The following is an 18,862-nucleotide window of genomic DNA, read 5'->3' as shown; positions in this document are numbered from 1 at the left end:
CACTTGTGCTCTCCAGTTTGATGAAGATTCCCATTTGAGAGTCAAGATCTGATGGCAGAAACAACTGATCCTCACTCTGGGGATCCAATTCTAGTCTTGACATACATTTCAGGCCATTATACCATCCCAACAATATCCTTTAACCATTTGCAGAAGAGCACCCAGTACTACACTACTCTGGAAATATTCATTTCCCACAATAATTATTCCTTTCTGAGTGCATCTCTGCCCCGCCCACAACCCAAAGATTTATTGTACAAAAAATTGCAGAAATCTCTGTGTGCAGAAATTTAGAATGTTGTGCATTTTCCCTAGCCGTCACTGACCCTCATGTCAGCATAATGAAGATCAACAATGAGGGAAGGTCAAGGCTGCCCTGTCTAAGCATTCACTTGGTTGTGATTTTTTATTTTTACAAATCCTGAATTCACTCCATTAACAATCCTTCCTTCCACCACCACCCACCCTTGCTCAATCTAATTTGATTTCATAGAATGACTAGGGCTGGTGATTTTTCATGGCAAAATATGGTAAAAAATTAAGGGACAGCAATCTATACAACTAGGAAATTCAAGCTCATTGAAAGCTTGATCCAATTAGGACTGATCACTCTATACAGGGGATCGAACTTTGATGAAAGCTTCAAGTGACAGGTTCACAGCAGTTCATGAGCTCTTACCGAATCTGGAGAACATGGTTGATGCTGACTCAATCTTTTCTTTGATTTTAGTTCCTGTAACCATGGAGGAGGCAGTTCTCCTGACCTAAAGGAAGGAATGGAAATGTCAAAGTGTCATTATAATCATATACATTAGTGAGTAAAAGACAGCCGCTAGTGCACTATGAAGTTGTAACACACTTATGGGATTGACTTTGTATCATATGTTGAGGCCCTGAAACTGTCCAAACCCAGACAGTTTGAACACACTCATCACTGGATAACAGGAAGAAGAGCAGGACCAAGAGTCAGCCCCTAAATGATGACCTGGAATAAGGTTCAAGAGAGATGTTGGGAGCATATCTCCTGCTAGGCTTCTCAGCAGCTTGACTCAGGAAACTAGTGAGAGAGCAGAGGGCATAAAACACCCTAGAAGTCTGCATTGGAAACACAGTTTCAACACACTGAAAAATCTCTGCTTACCCTTCCCTTTTGCTAGTTGTAGCTGGCAGCACTCTGAACCCTTGCTGAGCAGGAGGGCTACAAGACCCGTAATGCTGCTCACAGTTTGATAGATCTGCAGCTTCATCCTCTGGTCGCTTTCTCCGTAGACTGGCCTATAAAAAGGAGATGGAAACAAAACTGGAGTAATTAGGCACAGCCATGCTGACACTGGGCACAATTAGTTGAAATCAGAAGAGAGCAGTCACTGCAGGGACGATATTGTGTATGATAAATGTGCAGCTGCATGATTCAGGTTTAAATAGAGTTGGGGTATTTGTGTGTGACTACAGCCAACTCTACCTCAAGAGAAGGTTATAATAAAAAAAAAATCAATAAATGAGAAAAGACTGTTCAACCCATCAGGACTGTGTATAAGCTGATCTATCATGTCACTCATTTAATCTTCTGAGGAATGAACATAGAACATAGAACAGTACAGCACAGTACAGGCCCTTTGGCCCACGATGTTGTGCCAAACCTTTAACCTACTCTAAGATCAAACTACCTACATACCCTTCATTCTACTATCATCCATGTACCTATCCAAGAGTTGCTTAAATGTCCCTAATGTATCTGCTTCTACTACCACCGCTGGCAGTGCATTCCATGCACCCACCACTCTCTGTGTAAAGAACCTACCTCTGACAGCTCCCCTAAACCTTCCTCCAATCACCTTAAAATTATGCCCCCTGGTGATAGCCCTTTCCGCCCTGGGAAAAAGTCTCTTGTTATCCACTCTATCTATGCCTCTCATCATCTTGTACACCTCTATCAAGTCACCTCTCATCCTTCTTCGCTCCAATGAGAAAAGCCCTAGCTCCCTCAACCTTTATTCATAAGACAGGCCCTCCAGTCCAGGCAGCATCCTGGAAAATCTCCTCTGCACCCTCTCTAAAGCTTCCACATCCTTCCTATAATGAGGCGACCAGAACTGAACACAATATTCCAAGTGTGGTCTAACCAGGGCTTTATAGAGCTGCAGCATAACCTCGCGGCTCTTAAACTCAATCCCCTTGTTAATGAAAGCCAACACCCCATAAGCCTTAACAACCCTTTCAACTTGGGTGGCAACTTTGAGCGATCTATGGACGTGGACCCCAAGATCCCTCTGTTCCTCCACACTACCAAGAATCCTGTCTTTAAGCCTGTATTCTGCATTCAAATTCGACCTTCCAAAATGAATCACTTCACACTTTTCCAGGTTGAACTCCATCTGCCACTTCTCAGCCCAGCTCTGCATCCTGTCAATGTCCCGTTGCAACCTACAACAGCCCTCCACACTATCTACAACTCCAGCAACCTTTGTGTCATCGGTAAACTTACTAACCCAGCCTTCCACTTCCTCATCCAAGTCATTAATAAAAATCACAAAGAGCAGAGATCCCAGAACAGATCCCTGCGGAACACCACTGGTCACCGAGCTCCAGGCTGAATACTTTCCGTCTACTACCACCCTCTGTCTTCTATGGGCCAGCCAATTCTGTATCCAGACAGCCAACATTCCCTGTATCCCATGCCTCCTTACTTTCTGAATGAGCCTACCATGGGGAACCTTATCAAACGCCTTGCTAAAATCCATATACACCACATCCACTGCTCTTCCTTCATCAATGTGTTTTGTCACATCCTCAAAGAATTCAATAAGGCTTGTGAGGCATAACCTGCCCCTCAGAATGGATCTGCAAACATTCACCCTGCCCCAAGAAAAATAAATAAATCGAAACTTGAATATCTATCTAACCTCACACCCTATATTATACATCCTAGATCAGTTCCCATCTGTGACATATCCATAAGCCCAGTATTTGATTATCTCAGATTATCTCTCAGAGGGTCCTGAATCTTTGGAACTCCCTTCCTCAAAAGGAAGTGGAAGCAGAGTTTTAAAATATTTTTAAGGTAGAGGTAGATAGATTCTTGATAAGCAAAGGGGTGAAAGGTTATCGGGGGTCGGTGGGAATGTGGAGTCGAGGTTACAATCAGATCAGCTATGATCGTGTTGAATGGCGAAGCAGGCTCGAGGGGCTAAGTGGCCTACTCCTGCTCCTAATTTGTATGTTCTAGCAGTCCTTATCCTAATAACCTTAAATCCTATTCGTATCCACATAGTCAACCAGTTCCTTCCAAAGGTGTTAATTGGCATAGCATTAATTCCTCTATCTGGGAATCAATCAATACACCCAGAAGTTTTTAAAAAATCCTTCTCACCTCAAGTCTTGCATAAGCCTCATTAATGTTCTACTTGTCTCCTTTAGTTTTATGCTTATAGGCCAGGTTGAATAATGTGTTTGCACCTACATTATCCATTCTTCCCAACATTTAAAAAGCTGGATAATTTCTCCCCTCTATCTTTTGTTCTCAGTGTAAATAAATTTAGTTCTTTGAGTCTCTTATAACCTAGAACCACCAAGTCTCAGCTAATTCTTCCTTAATCTTCTCTGAGCTCTGATGAATATCCTTTTGGAGAGTAGGATGGCCAAAATTACACAATTTAAATGCGACATCACCAATAATTTACACAAGGTTGAAATTAACTTGTTTTGACATAGTCAAAATAATTTTGAGATAGATTCCTGTATTTGATAATAAAAGTAGAAATTGCTAGAAACACTCAGCAGGTCACGCAGCATCTGTAGAGAAAAGTAACAAGTTAATGTTTCAAGTTCAAGTTGGTATAACCAAAACAGATTTGATGAAAGGTCATCAACCTGAAACATTAACTTGTTCCTCCTCTCCACTGACACTGCCTGACCTGCTGTTTAGCAGCTGGTTACAGATTGACTTTGGCAAGAACCTAGGAGCAGTTTGGCTGCATGGCTCCTTTGACTCAGATAGAGTCATGCAATGTGGGTTTGGAAATATAGGGACGTTTTTCTGCATTTCCCTCATTTACCACAAGGTGCCCCCATGATCTGTGCTGGGTCAAGATCTCTCAGGGCATGTTCCCAAAACCACAAGGTTTGGAACATAAGACATAGGAGCAGGGGTAGGCCATTCGGCCCTTCAAGCCTGCTCCGCCATTCGATAAGATCATGGCTGATTCGGTTGTGGTCTCAACTCCACTTTCTTGCCTGCCCCCATAACCCTTGACTCCCTTGCCTGTCAAAAATCTAACTCAGCCTTGAATAAATTCAATGACCCAGCCTCCACTGCTTTCTGAGGAAGAGCATTCCACAGACTAACGACCCTTTGACAAAAAAAATTCTCATCTCCATGTAAAAGGGAGACCTCTTATTCTTAAATTGTGTCCCCTAGTTCTAGTCTCCCCCACAAGAGGAAACATCCACTCTTATCAAGTCCCTCAACATCTTGTTTCAATAAGATCACCTCTCACTCTTCTAAACTCCAATGGGTATAGGCCCAGCCTGTTTAATCTTTCTTCATAAAATAAGTCCTTTATCACTGGAATTATTTGAGTGAACCTTCTCTGAACGGCTTCTAACACAATTATAGCCTTTTTCAAATAAGGAGACCAAAACTGTACACAGTACTCCAGATGTGGTCTGACTAAAGTCCTGTACAGCCGCAGTAAAACTTCCCTACTTTCATACTCTATTCCCCTTGCAATAAACGCCAACATTCCATTCACCTTCCTAATCACTTGCTGTACCTGCATACCAACATTCTGTGATTCATGTACCAGGACACCCAGATCCCTCTGTACCACCGAGTTCTGCAATCTCTTTCCATTTAAATAGTATGCAGCTTTGCTATTCTTCCTGCCAAAGTGGACAAGTTCACATTTTCCCACATTATACTCCATCTGCCAAATTTTTGCCCACTCACTTAACCTATCTATATCCTTTTGTAGACTCTCTACCTCCTCTTGCCAACTTGCTTTCCTTCCTGTCTTGGTGTCATTGGCAAATTTAGCTACCATACATTCGGTCCCGTCATCCAAGTCATTTAAGTAAATTGTAAATAGTTGACGCCCCAGCACTGATCCCTCTGGTACTCCACTACTTACAGCTTGCCAACCCGAAAAAGACCCATTTATCCCTACTCTCTGCTTCCTGTTAGCTAACCTTATCAAATGTCTTTTAGAAAACTGAGTACACCATATCTACAGGTTCCCCTTTATCCACCTTGTTTGTTACTTCCTCAAAGAACTCTAATAAATTAGTTAAACACGATTTTCCTTTCACAAAACCATGTTGACTCTGTCTGATCCCATTATGATTTTCTAAGTATCCTGCTATAACCTCCTTAATAATGGATTCTAGTAATTTCCCTATGACAGATGTTAGGCTAACTGACCTATAATTTCCTGCTTTCTATCTCCCTCATTCTCGAATAAAGGTGTTACATTTCCTATTTTCCAATCCGCTGGGACCCTTCCAGAATCTAAGGAATTTTGGAAGATTATAACCAATGCCTCTACTATCTCTACAGCCACTTCTTTTAAGACCCTAGGATGAACGTCATCTGATTCTGTGGACTTGTCAGACTTTAGGTCTAATAGTTTTCCCAGCACCTTTTCCCAGGTGATGGTGATTGTTTTCAGTTTCTCCCTCCCTATCACCTCTTGATTTTCAAGAATCTATGGCAGGTTTTCTAAGTCTTCTACAGTGAAAACAGACACAAAGGACCTGTTAAACGCCTCCACCATTTCCTTGTTTTTCATCATCAATTCCCCAGACTCACTCTCTAGAGGACCAACACTAGCTTTAGTTATTCTTTTCATTTTTAAATACTTGTAGAAACTTTACTGTTTCTATATTCCTAGCTAGTTTTCTCTCATACTCTACTTATTCCCTCAATTATTTTTTTTTATCATTCTTTGCTGGTTCTTAAAATCTGTCCAATTTTCTAACCTACCAGTAATCTTTGTAGATTTGTACTGTATTTCTTTTAACAAAGTGATTCCTGACAACGCAGCCCATCACATGACATCATCAGGCTGCGCCAAGGTGCGCACATGCGCAGATGGGCTCCTGCTCTCTGCGCGTGCGCTGCGTTCTGACTTGTCAGGGCTGGTTAGCGCATGCGCCGATTAAGTCATCGTGTGACGTGTGCATCTTTGGGCAACGCACCTGGTCGGTCTCTGCGCATGCGCTTTACGCGTACAGCAATGCAATGCCAACAGGTATTCACGCATGCGTCAAGCTCCGCTCCTCACCCCCGCCCCCCCCCCCTCCTCACTGCTCTCTCCAGCTGCTCCGCTCTTTCGCCTGCTCCACTCCACCACCCCACCCCCCCCACCCTGACCCCGGCCCGCTCCGCTCCGTCCCATTCCGCCCCGTCCCACTCCGCTCCATCCTGTCACCAGCCCGCTCGGCTCACCAGCCCGCTCGGCTCCCCCACCCCCCCAGCTCCCCGCCCCCCTCACTCGCTCGCTCCCTCCCGCCATTGTGTGCTGCTATGTGTTTAGGTTAGGTTGCTTTCGTGTGATTAGTTGAGCAGCACCATCCTTAGTCCTGGCAGCTGCCTGAAGTCGCAGACTGTGACGTTTTAGTGGCACAGGCTGCATTTGCACATGTGCCACTGCAGTGCCACCTAATGGTAGTGTTGTCAGCAAACGCAGCCTTCTTTTAATTTGATACAATCCTTAACTTCCTTATTTAGCCACGGATGATACATCCTTCTCAAAGAATCTTTCTTTCTCACTGGGATAAATCTTTGCTGAGTTATTAAATATTTCCTTAAAAGTCTGCCACTGCATCTCTACTGTCTTCCCTTTTAACCAAGTTTCCCAGCTCACTTTAGCTAGCTCTGCCTTCATACCCTTGTTCCATATATACCTACTTCCATATATCAACAACATCCCTGGTACAGCATAGTCCCTGCTTCATTACAGAAACCATATCAAGCACCCAACTGAAAATACATTCTTAAACAGTGTGATTTAGAGAGGAAGTAGTGTCTCTATTATATTTCTATCATTGTTGTCTGACTACTGGGCCATATTAGGTGCAAGATTCTTTCACGCATCTGCCTTTCCCAACTGAATCTTTGCTCGGTGTTTTAAATTAATAAAACTGTATTATGGTATTAGAGTCATCAACACCTAATCAATGCAGGTGTCGCACAATGGAAAGTACTTTGTAGCTGGAATTGCCTGCTTGAGGCTGGAATGTTGAATTAGTGAGGAATTATAGTGTGAAGGGACATTAGTGCCCTCTTTGTTAGACCAGCTGTGAGAAGCTCTGTGAGCATTTTCAGAGAGCTTTACCTTTAGCACTGAGGGGTCCATCCCAGGAAACATTGCGACTCTTGGACACTGTCTTCTTGTAAGCTTCTCAGGTCGTCTGACCTCCTCTTCAACCAATTCTTCCTGTACAGCTGGCCTGGATTCTGATGAGGGGGGTGTAGAGGCACAGTAATTAGCATTAGAATGACAAAAATACACCAGTATCTCTTGCTTTCTTCGTCTCTTTAGTTTCCCCACATCACAATTGTTGGCCAAGAAATTCTGATGAAAGGTCATCAACCTGAATTGTTAACTGTTTCTCTCTCCACAGATGCTACCTGACTTGCTGAGTATTTCCAGTGTTTTCTGTTTTTTTTTTTTGGATTGCCAGCACTGCACTATTTTGATTTTGTACTTGGTTTGTATAGGGACAATCTAGACTGAATCTAACAAGTCTACTTCCTATGATTACTGTTCTCAGTTAGTAAAAACTGGTGCTTCCCACCCTGTCCTATTCTGACTTACCTGTCGAATCTTTATACATCCAGGATTCTTCACATCTTTGAAGGAACTGATCTGTGCCATTGGGCTGGTCTCCAAAGCCTGTCTTCCTGTGTTTTGTTGGTGCCCGACGTACAGTCTTCCTGCCAAGTTGTATCCGACTCTTCAGGGCACCGCTGTCCAGTGTGGTTACGGGCTGGGGGAGGGCAATTGGGAAAGATGGGTTCAAGCTTAGTTTTGTATAACTTTTTTTCCAAAACAAATATTTTGTGCTTATCAATGTGAAGGATGTTATTTTAGGGAATGGAACCTGTATCAGAGTTGTCACCAAATATCAACATCAAGCACTCCCAGGTAGGACAAGTTGTTAAAAAAGCAAATAGGATCTTTGGCTTTATTTATGGAGGCATAAAGTACAAAAGCAAGGAAGTCTTGCTAAACTGTTTTAAAAACACTGGTTAGCCCTCAGCTGGAGTATCACATTTTAGGAAGGATGTCAAGGCCTTGGAGAGAGTGGAGATGCTGGCGTTGTTCTCAATAGGAGAGAGAAGGTTAAGAGGAGATTTGATAAAAGTGTTTAAAATCACGAACAGTTTTGATAAGTAAATAAGGAGCTGTTTTCCGTGGCAGAGGGCTTAGTAACTGGAGGACACAGATTTACAGGGATAGGCAGAAAAACTTGAGGTGACATGAAAAGAAATATTTTCAACACAGCAAGTTGTGATCTGCAATACATTGCCTGAAAGTTTGGTGTAAGCAGATTCAATGGTAACTTTCAAAAGAGAATTGGATAAATATTTGAAGGAAAATCATTTAAAGGTGATCTGGACAGAGCCAGGGAGTGAGACTAATTGGACAGCTCTTTCAAAGAGCTGGCACAGGGGTGATGGGCCAAATGGTGTCCTTCTGTGCTGTATCATAATATGATTCTGTATATGAGAAGGCTCCATTCGCAACTCTCACAATTTTTGACTAGATACAGGGCAAAGTTTGTTTTCTTGCAGGCAATTTCATGCCATCAATCTGCAGAGGTTAGATTTGAATCCAGAGATGAAAAGAAAACATGTTAACCTCTGCACCACTCAGTCTCCAATTTCACAAATAAAAAAAATTTAGGCATGACTCATCTCCTACTTGAAATGCAGCTTTTTCTGCATTCCCAGTACATGACATGACAGTGTCTGCCAGTCACTGAGCCACTAATGATTTACAGTAAGACCAAAGTTGCCATGCCTGTTATGACTTAATCAGTAAATGCTTTATGTAGTACTGAGGCACACAGACCAGAAGAAGCGTTGCCAACCTGGATTATGCTAGAGTCTCCAGGAACTAAAGGTTAATCTCCAGGACGCTGCTAAGAGCAATCCAGGAGAAACATCATAAGAGCATTAGGGAAAAGAAAAGTTTTATTTTCATTTTCTTGGTTCACTGGTGTTTGTTAGTTTTCAAAATATTGGATATGGGAAAAGACTGGGTTAGAGTCAAGACGTCATGGGATGACACCTCCAGGAACATGTAAAACCAGAGTTCGCAACCCTAACCAGGTTTGTGTTCAGTTAGCTGATCTCAGCAGGGCATCTGTTAGGGTACCATCTTCTTCTTTGACCTCCTTATCTCGAGAGACAATGGGTAAGCGCCTGGAGGTGGTCAGTGGTTTGTGAAGCAGCGCATGGAGTGGCTATAAAGGCCAATTCTAGAGTGACAGACTCTTCCACAGGTGCTGCAGATAAAATTGGTTGTCGGGGCTGTTACACAGTTGGCTCTCCCTTGCGCTTCTGTCTTTTTTCCTGCCAACTGCTAAGTCTCTTTGACTCGCCAGTCTTTAGCCCCGCCTTAATGGCTGCCCGCCAGCTCTGGCGATCACTGGCAACTGACTCCCATGACTTGTGATCAATGTCACAGGACCTCATGTCACGTTTGCAGACGTCTTTAAAGTGGAGACATGGACGGCCGGTGGGTCTGATGCCAGTGATGAGCTCGCTGTACAATGTGTCCTTGGGGATCCTGCCATCTTCCATGCGGCTCACATGGCCAAGCCATCTCAAGCGCCACTGGCTCAGTAGGGTGTATATGCTGGGGATGTTGGCCGCCTCAAGGGCTTCCATGTTGGAGATACGGTCCTGCCACCTGATGCCAAGAATGCTCCGGAGGCAGCGAAGATGGAATGAATTGAGACGTCGCTCTTGGCTGACGTACGTTGTCCAGGCCTCGCTGCCGTAGAGCAAGGTACTGAGGACACAGGCTTGATACACTCGGACTTTTGTGTTCCGTGTCAGTGCGCCATTTTCCCACACCCTCTGGCCAGTCTGGACATAGCAGTGGAAGCCTTTCCCATGCACTTGTTGATTTCTGCATCGAGAGACAGGTTACTGGTGGTAGTTGAGCCTAGGTAGGTGAACTCTTGAACCACTTCCCGAACATGGTCGCCGATATTGATGTATGGAGCATTTCTGATGTCCTGTCCCATGATGTTCTTGAGGCTGATGGTTAGGCCAAATTTGTTGCAGGCAGCCGCAATCCTGTTGATGAGTCTCTGCAGACACTCTTCAGTGTGAGATGTTAATGCAGCATCGTCAGCAAAGAGGAGTTCCCTGATGAGGACTTTCCGTACTTTGGTCTTCGCTCTAAGACAGGCAAGTTTGAACAACCTGCCACCTGATCTTGTGTGGAGGAAAATTCCTTCTTCTGAAGACTTGAACGCATGGGACAGCAGCAGGGAGAAGATCCCAAACAGTGTCGGTGTGAGAACACAGCCCTGTTTCACGCCACTCAGGATTGGAAAGGGGTCTGATGAGGCGCCGCTCTGCTGAATTGTGCCTTTCACAATGTCATGGAATGAGGTGTTGATACTTAGTAGCTTTGGTGGACATCCAATCTTTGCTAGTAGTCTGAAGAGACCACGTCTGCTGACAAGGTCAAAGGCTTTGGTGAGATCAATGAAAGCAACGTAGAGGGGCATCTGTTGTTCACGGCATTTCTCCTGTAGCTGGTGAAGGGAGAACAGCATGTCAATGGTGGATCTCTCTGCTCGAAAGCCACACTGTGCCTCAAGGTAGACACGCTCAGCCAGCTTCTGGAGCCTGTTTAAAACAACTCGAGCGAAGACTCTCCCCATTATGCCGAGCAGGGAGATTCCACGGTAATTGCTGCAGTCACTGCGGTCACCCTTGTTCTTATAGAGGGTGATGATATTGGCATCGCGCATGTCCTGTGGTACTGCTCCTTCGTCCCAGCACAGGCAAAGCAGTTTGTAGAGTGCTGAAAATATAGCAGGCTTGGCACTCTTGGTTATTTCAGGGCTAATGCCGTCCTTCCCAGGGACTTTTCCGCTGGCTAGAGAATCAATGGCATCACTGAGCTCCGATTTTGTTGGCTGTACGTCCAGCTCATCCATGACTGGCAGAGACTGGGCTGCATTGAGGGCGGTATCATTGACAACATTTTCCCTGGAGTACAGTTCCAGGTAGTGCTCCACCCAGTGGTCCATTTGCTTGCGTTGGTCAGTGATCGTGTCCCCTGAATTAGATTTGAGGGGGGCGATCTTCTTGATGGTTGGCCCAAAAGCTCTCTTAATGCCATCATACATTCCTCTGATGTTTTCGGTATCGGAGGCCAGCTGAATATGACTGCATAGGTGTTGCCAGTAGTCATTTGCGCAGCGCCTGGCTGTTCTTTGTGCAGCGCTTCTGGCAGCTTTAAGTGCTACGGATGTTAACGCGCTGGGGGCTTTTTTGTGCAATGGGCTTAGCGGATATGACAAGTTCCAGCTCTTCAAAGTGAGGTTGAAACCAGTCTGCTTTCTGCTTCACACGTTTGCCATAGGTGGTCATTGCTGAGTCATAGATGGCGCTTCTGATGTGGGCTCACTTGGTCTCTGCATCCCCTGCAGGAGTGTTTTGAAGGGCTTTTTCAAGTAAATTTAGAAAATTATGTAACAGCTGTGGATAAGAAATTCTGCTCGTGTTGATGCCCGGGCGGCCCTTCTGCTTAGAGTGATGCAGCTTCTTAGGTTTGAGTCTAACTTTGCTGCTCACCAGGGAGTGGTCAGTGTCGCAGTCCGCACTGTGGAAGCTGCGTATGATTTGAACGCTGTTTAAAGAGGCTCGCCTAGTGACAATGAGGTCCAGCTGGTGCCAACGACGTGATCTTGGGTGCCTCCAAGAAACCTGGTGACAGGGTTTAGTATGAAAGAGCGAGTTGGTGATGCAGAGGTTGTGATAGGTACATAACTCCAGCAGTCTCTGTCCATTCTCATCCATAGCGCCCAAGGCAGGAGGGACATGAGGGCACCATAGTTGGGGGAAAAAAGGAAGAAATCACCCATGGTTCCTCCTCCTGATTGTTATCCAGTGACCTGTGCTGGACATTGCTTGTACTTCTACACATCAGGTTAAGAACAGGTGTGATGTCCATCTGGTCTAACAACCTGTTGGTATATACTCTCTGCATGGACAAATGAAGAATGCAGAGTTGAGCTCTGTAATGTAACTGGAGGGCCACTGGTGTACATACAGATGTCCATCAACATGAGTACATATGGACTAATTAAATAAATAAATGAAAGCCCAGTTCCTTCTGGTACATCTAACTTAAAGATTACTTTTCTGTACTATACTCCATGCAAATCCAATTAGTTGTGTAACATGTTAGCAAGCCCACATCCACTTAGACTCATGCCTCAGATGCTCCATTTGCAGCGATTGGCTACTTCCCAGCTTATCGACTGAGTAAAAAAAATGGAGGGGCGTTATCTTTAGCAGCTCTCAAATGCCTCACAACTGCCAGATAAAGTATGCAGACGGCACAATATTAGGATTTTATTGCCTGTTTGGGCTTTCCTCTGGGGGCTGTGCCTGAGGAGAATGTTCAGAGAAATGGTTTCAAGCCTTGGCTGATTCTTACAAGAGTAGGCACTCTGCTTACCTCCAGAAATGGGAATCCCTGGGGACTTGGACCAACATCCGTTAGTTGGTCGGTGGACTGGCAACTGTCTGTATCATCTGGTGATTCCAATTCACCACTTGAAAGGCCGGAACTGATATTTCTTGGGTCCTGGAAGAAACTCAGCCGCTCGCTCGCAGAGGTCACTTCCGATTGCGAGGACATTGATATTTGGCTTTGTACCCGTTCCCTTGTGGGGGAGGCAGCCGGAATGGAGGCTGGTTCGTTGTAGGGTAACACCGGCCTGTAGCTGCAATTGAATAAAAGGAAAATTGGTCAATAAGAAATGTAATGAGCGTTTGTTGATGGAGTTGGGCTGCAGTAAAGTTTTTACCCTTTTTGTGTCCTGCAGCTTGCAATTCAAGCCCATTCCTGCTTTTCCAGAGAGCAGCATATCTTGGAAGGCAGTGGAAGCTTGTGATGCTCTCTAGAACTCATTTGCTCTTGAAACAGATCCGTAGTCAGTAGCTGAGTTTTAAGACACTCTGAATGGAGTTTACTAGTGCAATCCTTTCGAGGAGAATTATTTCACAAACAGTAAAATGTCCTTTAGAGACACAACTATTTCCCTCCACTATTTACCCTGCTCTCCTGGAAACCGATCCCTGATAAGGTACGGTGTCATGGCTGTCAGCAATCAGTTATTACCTCACCCCAAATGATCATTCTTGATGTATGAATCTAGAGTGGCAGCAGAACATTTGGACGTTACTGCTAAGTTTGATCGTCAGCTTCACTTAAGGTCCAAAGAAGTATCATTTATCAGGGGACAACGTATCACAATCAGGAGCTGGAACCCTAACTTGATTTTTCTCCCTTCCTTGTCCAGGGGGTAGCTGTCGCCCCTCAACTGTTGATTCAGCAAATACCAGGATCAAATCAAAGATCTTATAGTTTGTTTGGCTTAGTGCCTTAGGGCTTTTGACAACTAAAGTTATGAGGAATCCCCCCAAAATATATTATAAAAGACTTAACTCCATTCCCACCACACTTGTGTAAAGTTCTTTACCAAGGAGATCCAATCAGTATTAATTTGATGCCCCCATAATTGGTGATGTTGGGTGAATGCACCCAGTTGGCAGAGACTCATTGACCCAGAGCTATGCTGCAATCGTGCCCAGTAATGGGAATGACAATTGAGCATGTTACAGCCCTGCTTTGCTCCCATCAGCAGCTTGACCAGCAGAGTAATCAAATTTGAGCAAACCAAGAGCAGCTTCAGAATCAGGCAATGGCCTCAAACCATTGTTCCACAAGAGCACATGACTTCAATCACAACTGATGTTTCATCATTCAAAGTATTCTAGTACTTCTGCAGCAGCCTTTGAGCTCTTACTTTTCTTCCTCGCATTGTTTGCGTTCCAGGTATTTGCTGTATGGTTCGCCCTCTTCGTTTGTGCTGGATCCTCTCTCATCGTATGTGCCATATTGATCTCTCTCCTCGCAGTTGCAAAACTGGTCTTTCTCTTGTACGAGGGTGTCGGTGTCCTTTACCTTTGTGGAAGGGCTTATACACCACTGCTTCACCCTGTCCTGAAACACAAGACGAGAGATTTAGAAGAGGAAGAACCAATGTATCATTTTACATAATATTTACAGCACAAAAAAACAGGACATTTAGCCCAACACCATGCCAGTGTTTATGCTCCCACCCTTTTTCATCTAACCCCATTAACATATCCTATATTCCTTTCACCCCCATACATTTATCTAGCTTCCCCTTAAACGCCTCTTTACTATTCACCTTAACTATTCCATGTTGTAGTGAGTTCCACATTCTAAACATACTCTGGATCAAGATGATTCTCTTGAAATCCCTTTTGGATTTGTTAGTGATTATTTTATATTTATGGCCTGGTTCTGGTCTCACCCCCACCAATGGAAATATCATCTCTATGTCTACCCAATCAAACCCTTTCATAGTTTATCAGGTCCCCTCAGTTTCTCTTTTCTAGAGAAAACAGCCCCACCCTGTTAAATTTTTCCTGATATGTATAACCTCTCAAAATTCTAGGAAATGTTTTTTTTACATCTTTCCCAGTGCTTCTGTAAGATATGGAGACCAGAACTGTTCACAGTACTCCCAGGTGTGGTCTAACCAAGGTTCTCTATAAGTTTAACATGAAAGCAAAACACCGTCTTAATGGTTTACCATTGCTGTTCTATTCCTTTGTTTTTCAGTAAACGTTTCCAGTTTCTTTTCCTTTGTTCCATTCTCATCCCCTTAAAATCCACTTTTTTTCCATTTACTTGTTTCCATGTTATTACATCAATAATCTTTCAAAAAACACTGCACTCTCTCCATTATACATTTGGTTATATCACATTGTAGCTTTCCTCTTATTCGATAGTTGTTGGTTATTACACTCTGGGTATCTGGATTTGAACTTGCAGCATCTGCAAATGACCCAACACGAGCAATACCACTGAAATAGTCATCAAAACAACAATGGGTGACATACTGGATCAGCATGTTGATCATTCACCTCTCAATTCTTCATGCTGACATTAAGGTTCTATGTGAAACGAATTTGGAGAGACTCAACTTTACTACATTTTCCTCCAGCACCAGGCCCAATCTCCGCAGCTCAGGTTATTTGATTAACACTGCTGAATGTGAAGGGAAATCCATCCCTCCCCCTCCTTATTTACTGCAACTGGGCAGCAAACACCCTCATACCTGCAACTGGGGAGCAAACACCCTCATTCCTGCAACTGGGGTGCAAACACCCTCTTTCCTGCAACTGGGGAGCAAACACCCTCTTTCCTGCAACTGGGGAATAAACACCCTCAGACCTGCAACTGGGGAATAAACACCCTCAGACCTGCAACTAGGGAGCAAACACCCTCAGAACTGCAACTGGGGAGCAAACACCCTCATTCCTGCAACTGGGCAGCAAACACCCTCAGACCTGCAACTGGGGAGCAAACACCCTCATTCCTGCAACTGGGGAGCAAACACCCTCATTCCTGCAACTGGGGAGCAAACACCCTCATTCCTGCAACTGGGGAGCAAACACCCTCATTCCTGCAACTGGGGAGCAAACACCCTCATTCCTGCAACTGGGGAGCAAACACCCTCATTCCTGCAACTGGGCAGCAAACACCCTCAGACCTGCAACTGGGGAATAAACACCCTCATTCCTGCAACTGGGGAATAAACACCCTCATTCCTGCAACAGGGGAACAAACACCCACATTCCTGCAACAGGGGAACAAACACCCACATTCCTGCAACTGGGGAATAAACACCCTCAGACCTGCAACTGGGGAATAAACACCCTCATTCCTGCAACTGGGAAGCAAACACCCTCATTCCTGCAACTGGGGAATAAACACCCTCATTCCTGCAACTGGGGAATAAACACCCTCATTCCTGCAACTGGGGAGCAAACACCCTCATTCCTGCAACTGGGGAGCAAACACCCTCATTCCTGCAACTGGGGAGCAAACACCCTCATTCCTGCAACTGGGGAGCAAACACCCTCATTCCTGCAACTGGGGAATAAACACCCTCATTCCTGCAACTGGGGAATAAACACCCTCAGACCTGCAACTGGGGAGCAAACACCCTCTTTCCTGCAACTGGGGAGCAAACACCCTCTTTCCTGCAACTGGGGAATAAACACCCTCAGACCTGCAACTGGGGAATAAACACCCTCAGACCTGCAACTAGGGAGCAAACACCCTCAGACCTGCAACTGGGGAGCAAACACCCTCATTCCTGCAACTGGGGAGCAAACACCCTCTTTCCTGCAACTGGGGAGCAAACACCCTCTTTCCTGCAACTGGGGAGCAAACACCCTCTTTCCTGCAACTGGGGAACAAACACCCTCAGACCTGCAACTGGGGAATAAACACCCTCAGACCTGCAACTAGGGAGCAAACACCCTCATACCTGCAACTGGGGAGCAAACACCCTCATTCCTGCAACTGGGGAGCAAACACCCTCTTTCCTGCAACTGGGGAGCAAACACCCTCTTTCCTGCAACTGGGGAATAAACACCCTCAGACCTGCAACTGGGAAATAAACACCCTCAGACCTGCAACTAGGGAGCAAACACCCTCAGACCTGCAACTGGGGAGCAAACACCCTCATTCCTGCAACTGGGCAGCAAACACCCTCAGACCTGCAACTGGGGAGCAAACACCCTCATTCCTGCAACTGGGGAGCAAACACCCTCATTCCTGCAACTGGGGAGCAAACACCCTCATTCCTGCAACTGGGCAGCAAACACCCTCAGACCTGCAACTGGGCAGCAAACACCCTCAGACCTGCAACTGGGGAACAAACACCCTCATTCCTGCAACTGGGGAATAAACACCCTCATTCCTGCAACAGGGGAACAAACACCCACATTCCTGCAACTGGGGAATAAACACCCTCAGACCTGCAACTGGGGAATAAACACCCTCATTCCTGCAACTGGGAAGCAAACACCCTCATTCCTGCAACTGGGGAATAAACACCCTCATTCCTGCAACTGGGGAGCAAACACCCTCATTCCTGCAACTGGGGAATAAACACCCTCAGACCTGCAACTGGGGAATAAACACCCTCAGACCTGCAACTGGGCAGCAAACACCCTCAGATCTGCAACTGGGGAATAAACACCCTCATTCCTGCAACTGGGGAATATACGCCCTCATTCCTGCAACTGGGGAATAAATGCCCTCATTCCTGCAACTGGGGAATAAATGCCCTCATTCCTGCAACTGGGGAATAAACGCCCTCATTCCTGCAACTGGGGAATAAACTCCTTCATTCCTGCAACTGGGGAATAAACGCCTTCATTCCTGCAATTGGGGAATAAACACCCTCAGACCTGCAACTGGGGAATAAACACCCTCAGACCTGCAACTACGGAGCAAACACCCTCATTCCTGCAACTGGGGAACAAACACCCTCATTCCTGCAACTGGGGAGCAAACACCCTCATTCCTGCAACTGGGGAGCAAACACCCTCATTCCTGCAACTGGGGAGCAAACACCCTCATTCCTGCAACTGGGAAGCAAACACCCTCATTCCTGCAACTGGGGAATAAACACCCTCAGACCTGCAACTACGGAGCAAACACCCTCATTCCTGCAACTGGGGAACAAACACCTTCATTCCTGCAACTGGGGAATAAACACCCTCATTCCTGCAACTAGGCAGCAAACACCCTCAGACCTGCAACTGGGGAACAAACACCTTCATTCCTGCAACTGGGAAATAAACACCCTCATTCCTGCAACTGGGGAGCAAACACCCTCAGACCTGCAACTGGGGAACAAACACCCTCAGACCTGCAACTGGGGAATAAACACCCTCATTCCTGCAACTGGGGAGCAAACACCCTCAGTTCTGCAACTGGGGAATAAACACCCTCATTCCTGCAACTGGGGAGCAAACACCCTCAGACCTGCAACTGGGGAATAAACACCCTCATTCCTGCAACTGGGGAGCAAACACCCTCAGACCTGCAACTGGGGAATAAACACCCTCAGATCTGCAACTGGGGAATAAACACCCGCATTCCTGCAACTAGGGAGCAAACACCCTCAGACCTGCAACTGGGGAATAAACACCCTCAGACCTGCAACTGGGGAATAAACACCCTCAGACCTGCAACTAGGGAGCAAACACCCTCAGACCTGCAACTAGGGAGCAAACACCCTCAGACCTGCAACTGGGGAATAAACACCCTCATTCCTGCAACTGGGGAGCAAAAACCCTCAGACCTGCAACTGGGGAATAAACACCCTCAGACCTGCAATTAGGGAGCAAACACCCTCAGACCTGCAACTGGGGAATAAACACCCTCAGACCTGCAACTGGGGAGCAAACACCCTCAGATCTGCAACTGGGGAGCAAACACCCTCAGACCTGCAACTGGGGAGCAAACACCCTCAGACCTGCAACTAGGGAATAAACACCCTCAGACCTGCAACTAGGGAATAAACACCCTCATTCCTGCAACTGGGGAATAAACACCCTCAGACCTGCAACTGGGGAATAAACACCCTCAGACCTGCAACTGGGGAATAAACACCCTCAGACCTGCAACTGGGGAATAAACACCCTCATTCCTGCAACTGGGGAATAAACGCCTTCATTCCTGCAATTGGGGAATAAACACCCTCA

At 45.6% G+C, this 18,862-nt stretch overlaps 1 protein-coding gene across 1 annotated transcript in view; it reads right to left on the bottom strand.

Moving 5' to 3' along the window:
- Positions 1 to 18,862, bottom strand: part of LOC137382638 (uncharacterized protein KIAA1671-like) — a 255,619-nt gene that overhangs the window by 9,683 nt on the left and 227,074 nt on the right. The window contains exons 6-11 of the mRNA XM_068054841.1: positions 14,071 to 14,267; positions 12,717 to 12,984; positions 7,818 to 7,989; positions 7,335 to 7,456; positions 1,142 to 1,275; positions 680 to 764 (exon numbers count right to left, since the gene is read on the bottom strand). Of these exons, the coding sequence (XP_067910942.1) occupies positions 680 to 764; positions 1,142 to 1,275; positions 7,335 to 7,456; positions 7,818 to 7,989; positions 12,717 to 12,984; positions 14,071 to 14,267 (978 nt within the window). The remainder of the gene's footprint in view (positions 1 to 679; positions 765 to 1,141; positions 1,276 to 7,334; positions 7,457 to 7,817; positions 7,990 to 12,716; positions 12,985 to 14,070; positions 14,268 to 18,862) is intronic.

Source organism: Heterodontus francisci, chromosome 23 (genome assembly GCF_036365525.1).
Source record: "Heterodontus francisci isolate sHetFra1 chromosome 23, sHetFra1.hap1, whole genome shotgun sequence".
NCBI classification, from domain to species: domain Eukaryota; kingdom Metazoa; phylum Chordata; class Chondrichthyes; order Heterodontiformes; family Heterodontidae; genus Heterodontus; species Heterodontus francisci.
This window is presented reverse-complemented; position numbering and strand designations above follow the sequence as displayed.